Source organism: Paralichthys olivaceus, chromosome 6 (genome assembly GCF_024713975.1).
Source record: "Paralichthys olivaceus isolate ysfri-2021 chromosome 6, ASM2471397v2, whole genome shotgun sequence".
Classification (NCBI taxonomy): domain Eukaryota; kingdom Metazoa; phylum Chordata; class Actinopteri; order Pleuronectiformes; family Paralichthyidae; genus Paralichthys; species Paralichthys olivaceus.
In genome coordinates, this window is record NC_091098.1 from 17,184,954 (window position 1) to 17,206,535 (window position 21,582).

General features: G+C 43.8%; 1 protein-coding gene across 7 annotated transcripts in view; it reads right to left on the reverse strand.

The window, feature by feature from the left end:
• Window positions 1-21,582, reverse strand: part of LOC109635037 (ERC protein 2) — a 142,834-nt gene that overhangs the window by 55,788 nt on the left and 65,464 nt on the right. For 5 of the 7 annotated variants that reach the window (XM_069527266.1, XM_069527264.1, XM_069527265.1 and 2 more), the window contains 3 exons: window positions 20,365-20,458; window positions 16,660-16,812; window positions 12,868-13,028 (listed from right to left, as the gene is read on the reverse strand). In XM_069527266.1, the coding sequence (XP_069383367.1) occupies window positions 12,868-13,028; window positions 16,660-16,812; window positions 20,365-20,458 (408 nt within the window). The remainder of the gene's footprint in view (window positions 1-12,867; window positions 13,029-16,659; window positions 16,813-20,364; window positions 20,459-21,582) is intronic. The other 2 variants (XM_069527269.1, XM_069527267.1) reach the window with 1 other exon arrangement.

Here is a 21,582-nt window from a genome sequence, read left to right on the forward strand (position 1 = left end):
ACTCAGTGATTTCCAGATAGATAACACACACACACCGCCAAGCCAGCTGCCTTGGTAGATTACATCACAGTTATTTTAACAATGGCTTCCACTCAGTGCTTTTGCTGGCTATGGTTACAAACAGGAGTGTGTGCATGTGTGTGACCTAGTTGTTGTATTTCTTTTTTTCTGGATGTGATTCTGAAATGATCATTCTGTGCTGATATGATACTCACAACTTTGCTGAACTAAACTTATGTCTTGTTTCTTAAAGAGGACACTAAACTTAAGATGCATACACACAAAGTCCAAATGTGTTTGTGTTAATGTGCAGAGGAGGGACACGGCTTGATGCATGTGCCTCTATGTGTGTGAGTGTGTACGTGTGCACATGCTGAGACCAGGCCGTTAAGAGTGTTACAATGTGTTGTTCTGCGTGAAGACGCGGATGTGCTCCACTGACATTGGAGAGGTGTGGGTGAGAGTACGTTCATTAATTTAATGGGTTCCTTATGTATGCTCACATTTGCACTGTGTCTCACACTCACACACACATATTAAACTATAGATTTATGGGATGCACTACCTCGTGGCTGACATCACACTTTATGAGTGCCTTTCGGCTATGCCACTCGACATTACATCTTTACATGTATGACCATATAGACTGTATTTAAAGATGGATAATGTGTATCCACTTCCTCATATTACGCAGAGATGAGCTTAAAAAAATCCTAGAAACAAACGGTGCAATCTTATGAATTTGGAGCCAGAGTCCATGCAGTAGCGTTTGGGGGATGGAGCCACGCTAGCGAGTTCCCATCCAAACACCCCCTCGATCAATCATGAGTCAAGTCTCAGCTGTCAATCATGAGGTTTCAACACTTGAAGAAACATCAGAGTGATAAGAACTACCTACAATGACTGAAACTATAACTGAGAAGAAATGATTTAACATGTACTTTGACTTTTTATTTTGGTCCATGTCCCATCTGTTAACATGGAGGAGGTCTCTTTATGACCTGTACTGCAGCCAGCCCCCAGATGCCGACACTTTGGCTACACTTTTGGGGAAAGGTCATGTCATCTATTCTTAAATACGATTCAGACTTAATTTCATGTTGCTAATTTAGGTATGAATACTAGATTCAACCTGCAAATCGATTCCCTGATACAAATATACAAAAAAATTAAATAATAAATGATCATTAAATGTATGGTAAAGTCATATTCTCTATTACTGAATATCAGATGGAGACAAACACTGTCTGTCATGGACCTGTTCACAATAAGCAGGTGGCTCTTTAACTTGACTGATCACACAACAACGCACAATTGATTCATATAAAAGACATCTTCCCATTCCCTCTAAACACAACTTAACAATAAATCTGATTAGTGTAATGACACAGTCCTGGACCTTCTCTGGCCACCACGCTTGTATGTATGCATGAGAACATTTGTTTAGGTGTGTGTGAGTGTGTTGTAAATCGTGGACATGGTGTATGTCTGAGAGTTGTTAGGTCTCCTGCCACTGTTAGATACAACAGAGAGAATGCAGGTGTGCATCATTTACAACCCTGGCTTCGTTTTATAGCTGCGCTGTGATGGCATGGTGTGCATTAAAGGCTGAGCTCTTAATTTTTTTTGTGCAGATGACGGGCTGGAGACCACCTCGGAGCTCCAGAGGATCCTAAAAAAGATTCCGCCGGGGAAGGCCACAGACGCACGCACAAACATTTTGACATGAAAATCTGTCCGTGTCACACAACATCAACTTTAAAAAGAGGTGAGGAGCACGTGAGAAGTATGAGTTAGCAAGTAAGAGGGAGATGTTTATTGCTCTTTTATCTGCAGTCATGCAGTCAGACATACCAGGAAACGGCTTAGAGGTTTGGGGAAACACTGGCACGAAACACGCTGTGACTGACATGTCAAGATGTCTGCATTGTGGCATGCGTGCAGATACATGCGGGCCTGCGCTTCTGTGCGAGAGTGCATGAATGGATTCAGTGTTTATCCTGCATGTATTGTTTGTGCCAATGTTTCTGTGTGCATACACATATGTTTATCGTGTGCCAAACCCCCAAATGTGACATGTCGGGATGCTGATGTCAAGAAACTGAGACACTCTGCGTCTGATAAACAAACCATGCCTGGAGGAGGATCTAAACAATGTGCCGCGATTGCTTTATTACTCAGTGTTTGCCCTAGGTGTCATGTTACTGAAGTCTTCAACACCATAAAAGCCCTCTCTGGGGTTCAGCACAGTGTTTGTGTGTGTGTGTGTGTTTGCTCTGGCAGAGGCTCCCTTGTGACTGGTTATATTGGACATGCTCAAACAAAGCTAAACACACAACAGGAGCCGCAAGCAATTAGGGCCTGCCATAGTGCATAACTCCTCTCTGAACACCCTCTGCTTCCCCCTCACCATCCACCAGTCTCTGCTACCATTAGCCTCCATCCACAACACACACACTCTCACATATCGGTCTCAGAAACAATTGTGCGGTCACTGCGCGCTGGCACAATGTGCGGCAGCAGCGGCAATAATGCCGTTTGTGCGTGTGTCATCTTCAGCATGAAACATTAAACTCGGTTGGCAGACCATCACTGACTGGCATGGGAATGCGTGTAATGCTAGCAGGCAGCATAATCCTCTGGATTAATACACATTGGGATGGTTTAGCAGAGAGCCGGGTGGGCCCTGTATCTTCATTTCACTCTGTCAATGGGACAAATTTGTCTCTTTCCACAATATGATGATACACATACATGATTTCCTGACTGTCGTGGGATGCAGTTTGAAACGTGCATTTTTGTTCTTTGCTCAATTCTGCACAGTCGATGATTAAGACATCCTGTTGTTGGCCAGTCACAGTGACTGATGGACATCCAGTTTGAATCAGATCCTCTGGAGCCTGAGCAAAGGGTGATATCTCACTGCCTGTGGCTTGGACAAGAGTCGCAGTCAAGATCTGTTTCAAATCAATCGAAGAAAAATGGGTAAACTCAATCTGGACTGACCTCTTTTTCCCTCTAGCCCCTCTCAAATAACTCTCTCCCTCTCTTTCCCTTTGTCTCTTTCTCTCTCTCTTGCTCTCTCCGTGTGTCTCTTTAGCCTTTCGTCACTAAACACCTCATAAGGGAGACTTGTCTTTCGGCAAAAAAGGTGAAGGAGGACAGGATGGAGAGGTTGTATTGAGGGTGTTGGGTGTAGGGTGTGTGTACTTGTGTGATGGGGGCATGTCTGTGCCAGTTGTGTACTAATAAAGCTAATGACTGCCATCTGGCCAGCAAACAGATTTCTCAGTTCTTGTTTTTTTGTCATGTCACCGAGATAGCAGGCCAGTATCACAGCCCAGCCTGCATGCGTGCCACTTTTTGTTTAACCCAAACCTTTATTTTAAGCTTAAGACCCAGTTAGAATGAATAAAACGCAGAATGTGCTCAGATGTTATTGATTGAGCCACAACGATGTGCATATGTGTGTGAGTGCATGTGTATTTCTGTGGAAATGTGCCTGTGCATACAACAAGAACTCTGAACTTTGACGTTGTTACCTCGCACTACAAATACACAGCAGCATTTGTGTTGGCATACGTTTGTGCACTTGCACTCAAACACTCATCAATTTGTGAGTATGTCAGCGGACTGCATACCTCTCTATGTTTGTCCTATGTGTGTAAACCTTTTGTAGTGGCTCGCGCAGCTCTCCTGTTACACACACACATGTTCTTTATGGGCTGGCTAATGGAGCTGAGCTCTTCCTGCCGCTGTGATGTGGTTTACTGTTGTTTGATGTGCTCAGGAATTCTGCATAGGAGATCACCCCGAGCTGATCTTATCACATAAAAGCCCTCGCGATGGAAGAAGACACTCAACTCTCTTTTTTAACTTAATAGAGACCTGTGTCCCTGTGAGGCTGTGTGTGAGTAAGTAAGTGCATGTGCACATGCACACCATTTCTCTAATTCAATCGACTGCGTGACCAGAGGCCAAACACACACATTTGATTTTGGTAAATGCTGAACCCGTGGACCCATTGCTAGAATGGACCAAAGACATGTCAGATATGTCTGTCAGTGTATGTGTGTGTGTGTGTGTGTGAGAGACAGAGAGAGAGCAAGTAAGAAGGATTTTTTTTTTACTTATTAATTTCTTTCATGACGTCACACTAAATTATTTCCTACACAAGGACTATTTTTATGCAGGCATGTTAGTGCACCTGTTTACTCAGAATTAATCCTTTCACCACTTAGAAGGCTGCTTTTGCTGTTTGGATGTAAACTAAAAGGAATTCAGCAGTAAAAACTTCTATATAAAATAATAAAGAGTGATATACTATAACCACAGGTTTATGAATATAACCTCCAAATTGTGAAAATTAGATGATTATATGAGGCAAGATGTAAATCTACAGGAAGGATCTGGTGATTCCTGCTGTGTATGACATTTGTGCATTCCACTTTGATGTAAGTTCTGAGTTTTTTTTATAACAGGCTCTACAGGTTCAGCATAAACACAAATATAAATCAAAGTAAACACACCGCAACCTCAGTAAAGAGGAATTTCAACCTCATGCTCTCATTAAGCAGCTAACACTCCATAATTGATGTATAGATGTACACATATTAAAGAACTGAGGTATCCATTACAGTAATGTCACGATATCTTGTTCAGCCTTGACACATCAACAAGTTCTATGATCCTTGCTGAAATAATTCCAGACATAAACATGCATATCCCTCATATCCGGAGAGTGATGAATGCCCATATTTTCAATCATGCAGACAAACACTGTCTAGATTCTGTGTTTCATTTATGGCCTGAAAATCGTGCCATTGTCTTTGCTCACACTCCCTCTAGCCATTCTTGACGCTGCAGGATTCCTGTTTTGTTTGTTTAGTGGTGACCAGTCCTGTCTCTGCGCAGTCTGTCCGCCCACATGAAGGCCTCCTCTGTCTTACTGATGCTAGCTTTAAAGATGAAGGACTGCACAGATTAAACTGCGGTTGCCATTATGAATAGATGTGACGCTCACTCCAAATAAACTTTGGGTTTTTAGTTTTGTGTGCTTTTTTCCCTCTTTCCTTCTCTTCTCCAGGGGGTTTGCTTTGCTTTTTCTTGGACATCAGCTTTGATCTTGTAAAAATGAGACAACTTTTATTATGGAGTTGTGAAACTTAACAGTGTCTGCGATGCTTGTGGATGGTAATTTCTGTCCAAAAACAAATATGACACATGTAGTTTTTGCTTTTATGAGATTGGAAATCCAAATGGTGTGCCTAACTTCACTGACCCCTTCTTTCTTTTCTCATTCTATTTTTCTTTTCTCCATATTCTCTTTCCATCCTTCTCCTTAAATTTCCTCTTATCCCAACTCTCCTTTCCAGTACTAAACTCTGAATACCCACCGGCCCCAAGAGAACAGTCATGTTTCCAATATGTCTCCATTTAGCAGAGACCAAATGAACAAGAGCAGGGCCAAAACAAGAGCAGGAAAAATCATCACATAGCCACTGGCACAATCTGCTTATCTTTCACTGCAAATAGCTCTCATGCTCTTCACATCATCGTTCCTATGTGCACGCACGCACACACGCATGCACACGAATATATGCACACACACACACAGACACACATATTCATGTATGCACATGTTGTTCTTTTCACACAAACACATTCAGAGCACATCAGTGAGGATACACACATTCATCCAAACTTGCTTGGGCTGTTTCCTGCCACTGCCGAGAAGTACATAATGATAATTACAGTTTGGGTCTACATCCCTGAATTAACCAGATCAGACACACACACACAAACACAGAAACACACAGACATACACATACACCCACACAGACACAGACACACAGAGACACACACACACACACACACACACACACACACACACACACACACACACACACACACACACACACACACACACAATTCCAGAAGTGCCAGGGGCTGCTGTGATGGATTCTGACTGGTGTGCACTGTTGGAGCAGCCCAGTGCTGGGAAGTGGCCCGTTCTACTATTGTTCTCTATTAAAACCTCCTGGGAACCATCTCAGCAAGACTGAGGGATGTGCAGGACCAATAAAATTCCAGTCAAAGCAACAGAGTCAGAGAGACTGAGCCCTCACTTAAGTCTTTATGGAACATTATGCCGCTATGATTGATGAAAACTAGTTGAGAATGGGTAGAAGTAAAACTGCAGAGAAAGTTCTCACCAACCTCAGCCAATGAGATGGTTTTTGATGGTGTTTGTTAGTGTGTTTGTCAGCAGGTTTTCACAAAAACTCCTGCAAAGATTGTGAGGATAGGACATGGGCCAAGAAACAGCCAATAAAACTTTGGAATGCATCCGATTTTTTTTTTTTTTTCATCACGTGATCAAGACATTGTTCACCAGGCACAGGGACTGATATTAATGAGTGCATGCAATATGGTGCAGATCCCAAAAATAAATCAGGATCTAGAGGATTTAAATGTGGTGACATAAGGGGACTGTTAGGCCTTGGTGGTGGTATGAGCTCTTCTGAGTCTAGTTTCTGATGTGTGTGTTCATTGTGAGGAGGGAAAAGACAGACACAGAGAGGAAAAGTCAAAGACATATATACACCCAGATAAGGACAGGCAGATGTGGCCAGAGAAGCCACAGAAGAGGAGAAACAGGAGCCACAGTTCAGGTGTGAGTGCCAACCACAGAGGCTGGGAGGTGTTTACAGTGTGCGAATATATGCCAGTAAGCCCCACTGACTCACTTGTGTGGGTACAGCAGCATTTCATGTGCCCATAATGGTAAACCATGCGGGCATTTCACTAAGCCACTGTTTTAAAGGCTGTTTTACAACACGGTGCATGCAACAACATATTACATGCAGCTGCATTTCAAATAACCCATCCCTCCTTCTTCCTACAACCTCTCACTGCTGCACGCTGTATGTGCACTTTCAATTAACCCCTTCCTCCATCTCCGCAAATATCCACCTGTACGTCGGCAAAAGTGAGAATCTGTCTGTGCATATCCTTCTAAAATCAAATTCAGATTTGCTTTAACGACCATGTCCATCGACGCCAACATTAGCTGCTCGCTTGACCCCTTCATTCCTTTGGTGACCCTGAGGGCAGGTCTGCCGTTAAGGAGGCCGTCACTGGGTGCTGTGTCCTAGGCTGTCTCTTTATGGCTGCAGGGCCCACCTAATCAATCGCCCACTCATGCACACAATTAAATCCCCCCCACCACCCACACACACACACACACACACACACACACACACACACACACACATTTCCAATCAATTAGTCTCCAGATTTATACAAGCCGGTAAACTTGGGGGTGTTATTCTCCCTAGGGCCAATCAGATTGGACTTTTCCCAAGACTTCTATACCGGCCAAATAACACTAATTAGCCTCATATACGTGCATGCATGCGTGTGTGTGTGTGTGTTTGCGACTAACACTAATTAGCAGGCCTAGTGAACCTACTTCCTTGAGGACCATTTCCTGTGATAGTAATTATTAGGTATGTGTGATAAATTCCAGGCCCTCTACCACCCGTCTAGAGATAGAACAAGACAAAGGGAGAAATGCAGACGAAATAGGGGGGGACCATTTAATACCCAGAGGAAGTCAAGGAGGGCAGTGTTAACAGAGTGATGAAGTAAACTTAAAAAGGGACAATCAAAGAATGATTTTATTCTTGAGACAAACTGAGCAGTTTCCACATTCACTGCCTCCTTGATGTGGCCTCCCTCTCCTCTTCTCTGGTTGTCAATCACTGCATTCATTTTGTTTTTGTGTGTCATTTCTGCTCCCAACTTCACAATGTCAGTCTTCAGATCAGGACAAAAAGTTCTTTCTGTCCGTGGAAAGACTCTTCACTTTCTGTCAGTTTAACTAAACACGCAAACTTGCACCTTTCTCCCTGTTCCAACGACATCTTCTGAGCGTCAATGCATCTTTCAGTGCAACGTCAATTTCACAAGACAGCTCGAGCCGACCGCTCACTCATACGTTGACTTTAGGAGACAATGTCACTTAACCAACCGACTCCAACTGCATTCCAATATGTCAGCAAGCCAGCAAGTGTATGTACATCTGTGGGCTTAAGTCAGGGTTTACATACTGCACAAGATGTAAAACTTACAATTCATATTCACTGGGTGGGCCTTTGCTTGCCAAAAACAACTATGGATTCATTGGTGCCAAAAAATATTAATAATTGGTGATAAAAATAAAAAAAAACATAATTGATGCTAGACGAGCCAAAACCTGTGAAAAGTGAGTTCAAGACTTCAAGACAGTATGCAGGCCAGGAGAATAAGTTGGTCTGGGAAATATGGAATTCAAGTGTAAGGCGCTTAACTTGCAGCTGCATTAGCTGAATAGTGCACCATTAAATTCAAAAGCTGACTGTACGGAAAGCAAACATCACACATCTTTGGACTGTTCTCTCCACCCTTGAAGGTTATGGAACCCAGGTAGAAGTCTGTCATTACCAGACTGTACTGAAGGAGAACTTAGACGCAGGGATTTCCATTTGATGAAGCCCTTTATTGACGAAATCTCAAAGGAGGAGGAGGAGGGTGGAGCATGCCTAGGCCCTGACATAATAACACACCTACAGGCCCAACAGCCGACACACATGTCGAAGGTAAACACGCGTGTCAGAGGGCACAGGAGCACAGACAGACATGATGAATGGCTCCAAGTTCCCACGAGGCGACACGCATACAAACCTGCTTGGACAGAGAGGAAGGTGATGTGTGGTCAGCCCCTCCTCATCACTGCAATACAGAGAATCCCATTCACACACACTGCACCGGCCCTCGATGTCATTACTAATCACAACAATGGCACTGTAACACCATATGTTTGTGTGTGCGCGTGTGGTTGTGCGAATGTGCGTACACATGTGTAAGTTCCTGCATATGAGAGATTATGCCGTGTGTGAATGTCATTTCAAAACCAAGTGAACGTGGCGCTGTGTGTTGGAGATATCAATGCCTAAACATGCAAGATAAGTGTGTGTGTGAGCGTGAATACGTTTGGGAGTGAATTCTTGAGGGTGTGTGTGTGTCCATGCCCCTCGAAGAGATCAGCGAGCGGGGACATGACCTTGCCAGAACAGCTGGCCTCTCTGTGTGTTTAGTCAGAGTTACCATGACGATGGTGCCGTGCAGACAGGATGTCTACGTTTGGGATTTGAAAGTCATAACGTCGCTACTGCTCTAAGCTTCATTATGCCATGGGTTACTGTAACCAGCCAGCAAACACACTTCATGGACACACTTCATGGACACACTTCATGGACAGCGGTGAACTTCAGTTGTTACAGGTTTGTGCTCATTACATTTCCATCATGTAGAATATTTCCTTTGTCTCTTTGATTGAATAACATGATAATAATGAGTGAGGAGTAAGTTTGCATTTTAGGAAGAACTGCAGGTGTGTTTCTAAGAACAAGTGATGAGCAAACATTCAAAGCGATGGTAAGGAAGGGAAGAGCACCTGTGTTTGTGTTACACTGAGCGATGACGTTTTTGATTATTTGTGATATCTTTGTCCAACATGTTATTTTGGACAAAGTAGATAAATACAAGACATAAGCATATTAGGCAAAAGCAGGCGCCTACAGTGATATTATCATTTTTATCTCCATTGCCCTTTCGTGCCTTTACCTCTTCCAAGGAGGTAATGTTTTCATCTGTGTGTTTTTGTTTGTCGGTTTGTTTGTAGGATTACGCAAAAACCTGAGGGTTGTGGTACGGGTCAGGAAAGAAACCAATACATTTTGCTGTGGACCAAAGAATTGCATTTTCTCAAGATTTTTTGTAGATCTCTCAAAAGTAAATTCATGGATCTTGATGAAAACAATCAAGCAGGTTTAGGAAACTGATATGAAATGAAATGTAAATCATCAGGTTTATGAGATTCTTCTTTTTTGTCTGAAGTGGTGCACGTGTGTTTTCTGATACATGTTGTGTTCCCCTCTGACCCACTGGTCTCCCTCTCTCTGGCTCTCTTCTGCTAACCAGACTCTCCTCCCTCCCGCCCTCCTCAGCTCTACTTCATCTTCTCCCTGCTCTTTCCTCCACCACTCCCTCCATCATCCTCTCCCTCCCTCCCTTCCTTCATTCATCAACCCCCCTCCATCGATCACTCTCGCACTCTGTCATCCTCTTTCCCCATCATTTACTATTTCCTCCCTGACTCTCTGCTGCAGCCTCGCTCTTTTCCCTCTTCGACTTGTCTTGCAGTGTGGATAGAATATACTAATGTGTGCATAATTTCCCCCTCCATCTCTCAAAATGTCATCTCTCTCTTACTCTGCACCTAAAACTTTCCACTTTGTCAACTCCGTCTGCCTTTATGTGCCCACTCAAAACCTACCGCTACCTTTTCTTTGCTCTAAAATCAGTTTCCATCACTAAAATGTAAACAGAGATAATATCAGCGACATTCCCAGTGTCTACAGGAGGATCAGGTTCAGTAAACCACTGTGATGCGGTGGCATGTAGTATTATCCCATTCCGACTATGGAAACATCTCAATGACTAGCTATTCAAAATGTCCAAACACATAATTTCTCTATTGTGCACCTACACCCAGTGACCCTAGACTCATTTAATGACTAGCTCCTCTGGAGTCCATCTGTGTGTGTGTGTGTGCGTGAGCGTGTGTGTTAGTATATGTACAGTATGGGGGAAACTCAATCTGGTGTGGGGTGACAGAGCAGAACCTGGACCACTCCTTATACTTCAAGCATTCAGCTCTATATATGAAAACGGCAAATATGAAAATCTCTCACACTCTCTCTAACACACTCTCTCTCTCTCACACACACACACACACACACACACACACACACACACACACACAAAACAATGCAAGTGAGGGAAACCCAGCATGCAATGAGAGGATATTGAAAATGATTTTTTCCCCTCTTGTCTATTTCATTAACAGTGTTGAAAAGCCAACAGTCTGCTCTCTCCCTCCCTCTCTCCCTCCAGCCACACACACACATTCACACACACATTGAAAACACACACAGAGAGCTCTCCAGTTCACTGGGGAACGTGCCTCACATGGTTTGCTTCAGCTGGTCTTCTTGACAAATGCCACATTACAGCGGCGAGAAGGAGAGACTTGGCATGCAATCAAACTTCTCTCATGATTTCTAAGATTTGAAATACTTCAGTTTGTATAGCCCCTCCACTCCATCCTCACCTCCCTCTCATTCTCTCTCTCCCCGTCTCGTTTTTTTCCTTCTTCTTGCCTTCGCTCTAACCCCCCTCTCTCTTGTTACCTCTGTTTCTCTGCCCTATCTTTCCTGTTTAGTTTTCCCTGTGCTAACTTGGACCGGAGCTGTGCTGTGGGAACATGGCCCCCTTTTAAAGGCGAAAGCCAAAGTTTGTGTAAGTGAGTGATTATATGCGAGTTCCACTGAGGTTGTGCGTGCGTTGTGCGTGCGTTTCTCTGCGGCTTGTTCAGATGCAAGTCAGTCTCACGAAGCTTCGCCCCTCGCAATTCAACAGTCCTTTAATCCTCATCACCAGTGACCCCAAACCTCAGCCTTCAACCTCTTTCTACACACACAGCCCAATGCACAAAGACCACACACACACACACAATCATGCCCCCTGTGCCCCTTCCATTAGCTCTTACCAGTGTTGACTCGTATTCAGACAAAGTCCCAAACACAAAAGCAAAGAATGCCATCTGCTTTATTGCTGCTCACGTCAACCAACCATCACATCAACTTTCTTTCTAATGGTAATATAATAATGATTTATGCCTATAGTGCGAAATAATGTCATCATTACCATTCACATGTCAGGTCCGTGAGCGTTTTCCTAATTTCACGTGCATACCTAGAAGCACGGATTGTGTCTGTAACATATGTGATACATTTCCTCTGCTAAACATCCCCGGTCATGTTTTGATGGTGGAAATTGGAACAGACAGGAAGATGGTTTGGATCCCAAATATATATATATAAGTGTGTGTGGCTACATAAGGAAGGGCACTGTCTTATTTGGTCTCCAGTAAACTATACACACACATTCTTTTACATTTAGTGTGATCAGAGGGGCTTGTGAGGCGTAATGAAGTTGTGTTTTCAATCGATGTGTACCAGCCTTCCCTTTTGTACTGTACTGAGTGGCTGACATTAAAGGCTTTTCTCTGCGGCACATGACAACCAGATATGTGGCTTCATGCTCCTTCAATCAGAGCACTCAAAGCAAACGCACATGTAGCTGCTCCACTCACACATTCACATATTCACTGACACACACTCACACATGGAAACGCAGCCTGTCCTGCACTTTTCCTTTTTTTGGGGGGTTTCCACCTCCTCTCTCTCTCTCTCTCTCTCTCTCTGTCTGTCACACACACACAAAGACGTCCACAAGAGCCAAACACATATTTTTATGGCCTCCTGTCTTAGACTGCACCACCTGTCCTCAATAAATGTAACTGTTCACAAGGCAGCTATAGACAACAGCTGATCCTGCCTCAAAACACACCTCGGCACTGATCTCTATATAACGTACATGCACAGATGCACATGTGAGCAAGTGAGTGGTTAAATGTGGCTAATGCGGCATCAGACACAGGTTTCTACCAGACACAACAACAAACCTGCTGTTCGGGGGGAAATGAAAATGCTCCTGATGAAACACAGAATGATTCATGCCGATGTTAATATACTTTTATGTCCTGGGTATGCAGCCACTAGCGCCAACAATTGTGGCCTGACTGTTCATCCACGATGAGGGAAGGAAGGAAGAAAGATTGGTAGGTAAGTAGGTAGGTGGGTAAGAAGGTAGTTGGGTAGGTAGGTAGCTAGGTAGGTAAATGAGTGTGAAACTAACTTCATCTCCAGAATCTCCTCGAGCTGCTTGCGTCTCTCCTGGTGCAGACTGCTGACGTGTCCGTCTCTTTCATGCAAGGACTGCTGCGTAGAGGACAGACGCATTTTGGTGGCGTCCAGCTCTTGTCGAGTCTTCTCCAAAGCTCCCATCAGCTCCTCCAGCTGTAGAAGGGAATATATAATTTTAAACTGAATGAAAACATACGTGGATACTCATGCACATGGCTCTGTTCACATATGTGAGACGTGTTGATTGTATCATACGAATCTACCATAAAATTCAAAATGCAAGATCTATTTAACACTTGTGGATTCCCGGTCTCTCTCACACACATGGGAAAAGCACAGGTCTTCAGGGAACACACGTGTGTGTATTTTAGAATGTGTGTGTTGGAATGTTATAATATGGTGAGATGACTGCCTAAAGATTAAAAGGAAAGGCCCATAGACAGAAATGAGCTGTTGAGACTAAGGTTAAAGGTTAGTTGAATGATATGTCCACTGACCCCTGTGTTGGAAACAAGGGTCCAGCTTTCTCCACTTACTCTACCTCTCTACTTTGGAGCAGGTGAGAATAATGCTCGACCCCTCAACGACGTTACCTCCCTCCGCACACACACACGCCCTCCAGCCATGGAGGTTTGTGTGTCCAACCTGAGCGTCTGATAGACAGGATGTGACCTCAGGGCGTCATTATCCGAGGGCAGGAAGTGTCTAATTGTCTAACAACAAGCACTTCACAACAGGATCCAGCACCAGGCAGGACTGTTCAGATTATGTAAATGACAGATCAAGATAAAGAAAGTGATCTTTGATCTACAGATTTGTGATGTTTGACGGTGAAACAATAAATTCTGAAGTGTTGGATGTCAAACAAACAAAGGGAATGAAAGCAAAGAAGAAGCAAAGAATAAAATGAGTATTAGGGGAAAGCTCTCTATGGGGTAAGACATGAAAAAAGGAATGTGCCTCTTTTATGAAGGGGCCAAATCGTTCACACATTTTCAGGACACTCTCCGTCTGTGCCGGTTTTCTAGGTGTGCTTCACAGATGTCAGATAATGTTCTCCCCAACTGTTTATGAATATCACATATGGAGTGAGAGAAGGAAGGGCGGAAAGCAAAGCAAAGGGGGAGAGTAAAGAAATGCGAAATGGTGGGAAAGTGACAACTTTCAGAGATAATCTCCTGGAAATGGCAAACAAGGCATTGCTTCAAATAAATTATACCCTGCCTTGCCGCCAACGACAACTGACCCCCCATGTGTCCAGCAACTAATGTGCCCAATATCATTGAGACATCCAGCTGTCATCCAAAATCACCCCAAGTTTATGTTTGATGTCTCATTTCGCCCTGAACACAATCCAAATCTTTTCATCTCGACAGCCAAGTGTCTCACACATACACACACACACACACACGTCTATCAATCCATATGCGTCAACTGCCCCCTCATAGGTCCACCACCCAGGTTAGCCCTCACTTCACAATCACATCATTAATAAGGAATACAATGCATTTTAGTGAAATTAGGGACCTAATCTGCTTAACGGTGAGCCTGTGCGTGCTAATTTAGCTCAACTTCAAGGCAAAGCCCCCCCAGCCAGTCTAAGGCTCGCTAAGACTGGCCCAAAGCCCCTTTAGTTGCTAAGCTGATTGGGGGCTCAGAGGTAAGGGAAAATCAAATCCCTCTTGTCCATTTGCGTCTGTGTTGCTGGTTCAAAGGCCTAGTTCAAACGCCACATGGGGGGAGAGAGGGAGCTAGACGGGAACAGAGGAGAAAAAGAAAGGGAGACAGAGTGAGGAGATAATTGGGTGAAACAACTTAAGGCAGATGAGAAAGAATGAGGCTCAGGACAATGGATGGAGACTGGGAGTCGTGCCAGATGCAGGTCAAGACACAGAGAGCGGCGGAGGCAGACTGAGGAGACTTAGAGAGCCGGGGGTGTGAAGAAAAGTGACCCAGGGCATTACCCATGCTCCATTTCAGCAAGTCAGGCTGATGGAAGACTTTCAGCGCATTACACATCATGAGACTGATTACTCTGGGGCAAGAGGGGTGGTGAGGGGTGAGGGGTGGGAAGGGGGTAGCGAGTCTGGCAGGGCGCTCTGAAACGGTGCCAGGGTCAGCTGATGTTTCAGAAGAAGCTGTCCTACTCTCTTTCTCTCTCTCTCTCTACCCACCACCCCCAAGACCCCCCCACATACTCTGTTTCTCCAAAGTCTGAGAACGGCAGTTGACTGACAACTGTGAAACTGCACGTCAATGGCAGGTCGACTCGCTGCCTCCTCATGTGGTGATGTAACGTCGGCTCATAAAGGTCACCGTGTTGACAGCGCCTACCAGCGAGCACCAGTGGCTGAGCGGCGTCCGTCCTCACGTCGACAGCACTAGTGTAACTCTATTCCCGCTCGGTGCGCGTCATGTTCTGTCGCCAGCGTGACTGCGTGGCGGCTCAGTGCGTTCTCCCCGCATGTGTAGCGTCTGGACGGATTTGAAATGAAAGTAACCTGACAATTACTTCTTGGGGTCAATGAGTGTTAATGTGTCACAAGTTAAGAGAGGATTTCCCTGATTGGCTACACATGGGTGAACTCAGGTCAAAGCTGAATCATCCACTTCTGTGCACGCAAAAAAGTCCGACAAACATAAATAAACTTTTCTGTGGGCTGCTAGGTGGATTTGATTATTGTTTGATGAACGCAGTATCCAACCAATAGAGTAAAGTACAGAAATTAAGAGGAGGACATAAGACACAGTTAGCATAGCCTCTCACTAATTTCTTTCAACTAAGTTTGACCTTTTTTTTGTTTTCCTACTCTCTCCACCAATATCCTCTCTTCATCGTCTCCTCTATCAGCTTCTGTGTTTTAATGTGTGTGTGGCTGTGATTGAGTATAGGAACATTATGTGTGCGTTTGAAGCAATGCAGCCACCATTTTTCCTGAAAATGTTAGTTCTTGTTTTAACCGCGAATTGCTCTCATGTTACTTGTGGCACGCATAAGTAATGCAAGGTCATTCTCATTCAAATGCACACTCACACCGAGAGGAAACACACTCCTTCGCCCTGTTTCTCTTTCCCACCACAGACACACCTACGCTCTCTCTCTCTCTCTCTCTCACACACACACACACACACACACACAAAAGCACACACATAAACTATTTTGGACTCACTTAAAGACGTAGACTAGCCAGCTGGCAATCAGAAAGACAGACAGATAGCAGCACATGCAGAGCAGAAAAGGCAGCCTGTGCTCCATCAAGACTACAAGCCCTAAGCCTAAAGCTTTGTTAATGAATTCTAATTACATGCACACAAACTCCCAATAAGTCAAACATATGTTAACATTTGCAAGCATGCAACAGCAAACTTAATTAGAGACATTTAATGAAAGGGGGTGATGATTTCTTTGAGTTTTAAATTTCAGTGCAGACTGAGAAAATCAACGCCAAAGGAAAAACATGTTTGCAGACTGAATTAGGGTCTCAAGGAAGGGGAAGAAAACTTTACATTGAGTAATAATGATTTTTGCTGTTTAAAAGGCTGCATAGGAAGTGATTAAGAATTACTCATGAACCAGACTCTGCATGCAGTTACACTCTTGGCCACATGGAGGTGCAATTTGGTGCTTAACATTTTCTCACTGGTCTGTTAGTCGTCTGTGACCTGATATCTGCACTCCAGGCCAGGCATGTGAAGATGCATGCAACTATCCAAGTGTCAGAGTGTTTGTGCATGTGTATGCTGGTCTGAAATGCTCCATCCATGTGTGTAACGTCAGGTCAACCTCTCTCTGGGCCTGAACACGAGCAGCCTCCTCCTGCGCCCAGAGAGCCTCCCTATGTGCAGATGTGTTCATGCTCTCCCTCAGTGCCACCTCCAGCTCCCTGATCCGCTCCGCCGTCTCCCGCATGGCATCCTGGGAAGCCAAAAGAGGAAGCTGGGCAGGGGGGGGTGAAAGTTTTTTCGGAGGAGGACAAGGAGGAAGGTTGAAAGCATAGTAACAAAAACCAGGGAGAGAGTGTTTTTTGTTTGAGTGCATTTTGTTAAAAAAAAAAAAAAAAATCATAATCAAATGTTTTTGGAATTCATTGGAATAGAATTGTACTGGTGAAAGATAATGTGGGAAACAGTGTAGTTTATGGTCCCTCTGGTGAAAGGAATCCAATCCATGTAAAACAGAGAGTCAGGGAAGTCAAAAGCTGCAGTGAGAGAAGAACAAGACTCTTCATAGAAGAAGCCGAGCCCGTCTTAGACGCTGCCAAGACAGAAGAGAGTGATAAGTAAAGAAGGGATGGAGAGTTTGTGGAGTTTGTGTGTGGCCTCTCTGACACCTATGGTGAGTGGAGGAAATGGATCCTTCTTCACATTGAGTGAAGGAACTGTGAACGAAAACACTGGACAGGAACAATAAGACCCCCGCCCCCGCGATTCTCTCTCAAAATCTCTCTTTTGATTTTCTCTAAGAGTTGACTCACCTTCTGTTCCACACATTCACACATTTCTGGGAGCAGCACAGAAGCCTTGGAGTCACATAGACAACGAGACTCTTTCAAACATTAGTTCAGTTGAACTCAGGGTTTAATCCTCGCTGCTAAACACTCAGACTCGTGTTTTGATTGTGCAAACTATGCTTGAACCAATCAGACGCTCAAAAAACCTGTAACTGAAACCACAGTAGCCAAAAACACCACAATAGTTTCCAGAAATGTCATGTAAACACTTTTAAGGCCACGTTTTGAGCTACCTTCCAGAGGGACGAGTGAAATTAATGTGAAAATAATTCTATGAGACAGGGCCAGGAACACGCAAGATGCTCATGAATGGCTTATAAACTGTGTGTAATATATATCAATGAAGAGAAAATGAGTTTCAGCACATGTTCAATGTTGTGGCAATGGAAGAAAATGGAATCTAGATATTTCTGGGGGCGTCTACCTCTATATTCAAAGTTAAACATAAAATAAATGAATAAAAAATACATCTTATATCTGTTAGTGACCAAAAGGTGCTGATGAAATGACTAATTCTGTGATACTGACTAAAACAGGAGCAATGGATGAGATGAAAAAAAGCGCCGGGCAAATCACAAGTGGATACTTGTGGCTCGTCACGTCAGCACGACACAGCTGGAGGTCAGCGACAAACACCTGCACACACATACACAGAGGGAGGCTGTGTGCGTCAGCAGTCCAAAGTTGTAATTGGATGTGACAGACGGGCAGTAATCCGATGCACCAGAAGCAACAAGTACTGGTCTGACCCCACCCAACAGACAGACACCCACGCACACACACACACACACACACACACACACACACATATGCACCCCACTGAGATGGGACTGCCACTGCTGGACCCCCGTGTGTAACCTGAACAGAAACCTGTGTCTGCCTGTGTGCGTGCGTGTGCAAATATACAGTATATACTGTATATGCCTCTCTTTGTGTTTCAGTGAATATCTGTGTTTTGAGTTTTATTAGTAACAAGAGAACATTGTTGGATAAAGAATGGAAATAAGGGAACAAGAGATATAGGGAGATATAGGGAGTGAGGAGAAATGGAAAGGTAATTGCCTCTGCAGCACCAATCATCACCTTATGCCCCTGGGAAGGATCATTATGGAGTCTGGCCCTTTTTGGTTTGATGGAGGGATTATAATCACTAAAATAAACGAGCAGAGAGTGAGAGAATGCACATTTCCAGCAGCTGTGCAGCTCTGATCCTCAGCTCTTCACATACCGTCGCACTCAAAGCCCTCACCCACCCAGTCTGATCCAGACAGACACATGCACACATCTGTCTCTGTCAAAAAAGTTGTGTGTGTAGCATCAATTTCTATTTCTATTTAATCATTTAAAACAAATGTAAGTATCCACGCAGGACCAGAGGTTTCACACTTAGTCAGACTGAAAGTGAAAGAAAATTCCCAAATCTTCTTTGACTGTCCCCATTTAAAAAAATGCAATCATATGTGTCTCCAAACAAAGTACCGAGTGTCACTGATGCCTCTCCATTACAGATAAAAGGAACATAAAGGGCCTGGTTTGAGACTTGAAGTGAACATTTCCGATGTGTGTTTTCTCTGTGTTTGTGAAGTGCAGCGTGGCGCGATGGAGACGATGGAGCGGAGAGATGCTATCTCTCCATCCCACATAAACTCCCCTGGATGGAGGGGCGGAGGGGAGCGTCGAGGAAAGGCCCTGTTTGTTTGTGTTTACCCTCGGAGCGTGCTGTGTTCCTGATGGACCTAGAGATAAATGGAGACCGAGAGCGAGCGAGCGGGGGGGGGGGGGGGGGGGGGGGAGGTTGAAAGAGAGGCAACAGTGCAACCTGAAAAGACAATATAAAATATGTCTTAAAATCACAGATAGTGAGCTTTCTTCTAATCATGTTGTATGTTGTATTATATTTCTAAATTCTAAATATTGATGTCATTTTCAAAGATCCACTATGAGTCAGACTCTTAAATTGGCGAATGACAATATACTTGAACTTGATCTTGATTTCCTACCTCCACTCTCACACTAGTATTTTTCCTGGCCAAGATTTTATAAAACCTGGAATACAAAGGTACAAAAAAAGAAATCCAACCACCTCTGAAACTTTCCATTTTGCTCTTTTTTTGTGGACGTCATCTATCTCCCTGAAATCAATCCCACAACTCCCTTGCACTTGTCCCTGTACCACTTTCTTTCTTTTTCTGGCACTCGCCTCGCGCCTCTTTCCAGGTTGCAGTAATATTAATGTGTGCTACTCAGACACGGTTTAGAAGAGGAAATAGGATGTTGGAAGTTGCCTGCCAGCACACACAGAAATAACAAAATAGCTCCACCAAAAACAGATTTGAGAGAAGGGCTCATGGCTCTATTTGCCAAAGAGGTATACAGCCGAGGTGAGCTCTACTTCATCGGTCCGGTGGGAACAACCTGGCATGGCTGCACTCTGCATATTAACACCCGAGCATACCTTTGCAGTGAAGTACACAAGTACACACTCCCAACAACTGTTGAGCAAACAGCTGACACTCTTGTTGACACCTAAGCAGGTTAACAATTAATCAAATTATACCAAAATAAGCACTTTGGGATTCTCTCTCCTGATGGACTAGATCCAGTCCTTTGCTATTCCCATCTCAACCATTATGCTGCTGCTCCTGGCTGGCGTTTGGTGCTGATTTCTGCCGGACTAAATGCCTGTCTGTTCCACTTAGAGCTGCCTCTCAGATGCACTTGGGGGTGGGGGGAGTGCATGAGGCATGAAAGACTGGAAACGGGGTCTGTCTGCTCCAAAGGGCAGAGTGACAGTGTAGAAGACAGTGAACAAAATAAAGAGTGGTGAGATTTTACAGGGAAAGGCTCTCAGAAGAGGTGAGAAGGAAATCAGAGAAAAGAGGGGCAGGGGAAAATAGTAAAGGTTAATCGGAACACTCCGGGCGATGAAGAGGTGAGGAAGAGCTAGATTAGAACACAGGGAACATGCATATTCAAACCTGTGATAAAGAGTGCGGATGTCCATCAGTCAAGACATCTTTCCTCGTCTCACCGGGAACCATCTGCTTCTGGATGTTAGGAGACTTGATTTGCCTTCAGACAGAGAAAAAGGGATGAAGAGGATCATACTCATAATGAATGATGATGTTGTTTATCTGTAGGCCAGCACACAAGTTATACACAATATACAATGGCAACATTTTACTTGAAATTACTTCTAAAAAAAAAATAATAATGTATTGTTGCCCTTCATATGAACAGTACATAATATTTTTATAATTTTGTTTCATTGTACAGTTTTTTTGAGAGTTAAAACAAGGCCTTCTTATTGCATCACACAGGTAAATGACAGACCATGTGCTGCGCATGTGTCTAGTCTCAGTAACACGGCAGACTGGGACAAGACGAGACTTGACTGATGACTGATGTGAGACACTGCTGTGTAAATCTTTCAACGACAAAACACACAAACACACGTAGACAGGAGATGCAAGCACAAGCACGCACACAAATACACATGCATAATTAAATATGTGCAAGAAGAAAGTCGACAAATAAGGGGACAGGAACACACATGCAGGAAACAAATATCCAAGTTTGTCATTCTGTGCATCCATTGGCTTACTCTTACACACACACACACACACACACACACACACACACACACACACACACACACACAGGCATGTGTTTAAAAAAACATAAAAAATCATAAAATAGTACAAGTCCTTAGACACACGCAAGATAATAAATCTGCCGTCAGCAATGTGCATTGAGGTGTTGATTACAGAGCAAAACCATGTGTATTTACCTCCACACACACCTACACCTTGTCATTTACTAAACATACTTAAGGAGAGAACTATGGCACATATTCACAGACACACACTGACTAACATTCGTTACTATACACTTACACCTCACTAGAATTACCACACTGTGGTTGTATGCCTCCATCAACCACTGCAGTTTCACTCAATATATAAAAAAAATATTTGTGAGAGTTTGTGAATATTTGTGCCAAATTTGAAAGGATTCTGTTGAGGTGTTCTTAAGATAATAAGTTCACAAGGCAAAAAAGACAAGCAATTTTGACCTAGAATTTCTAATCAGGTCATTTTGAGTCCAAATCAATGTTTGGGAAAGATGTAAAGAAATTCCCTATAGATTTTCCTTAAACATCATGTTCACAAGAACATGAGGTCACCATAACCTCT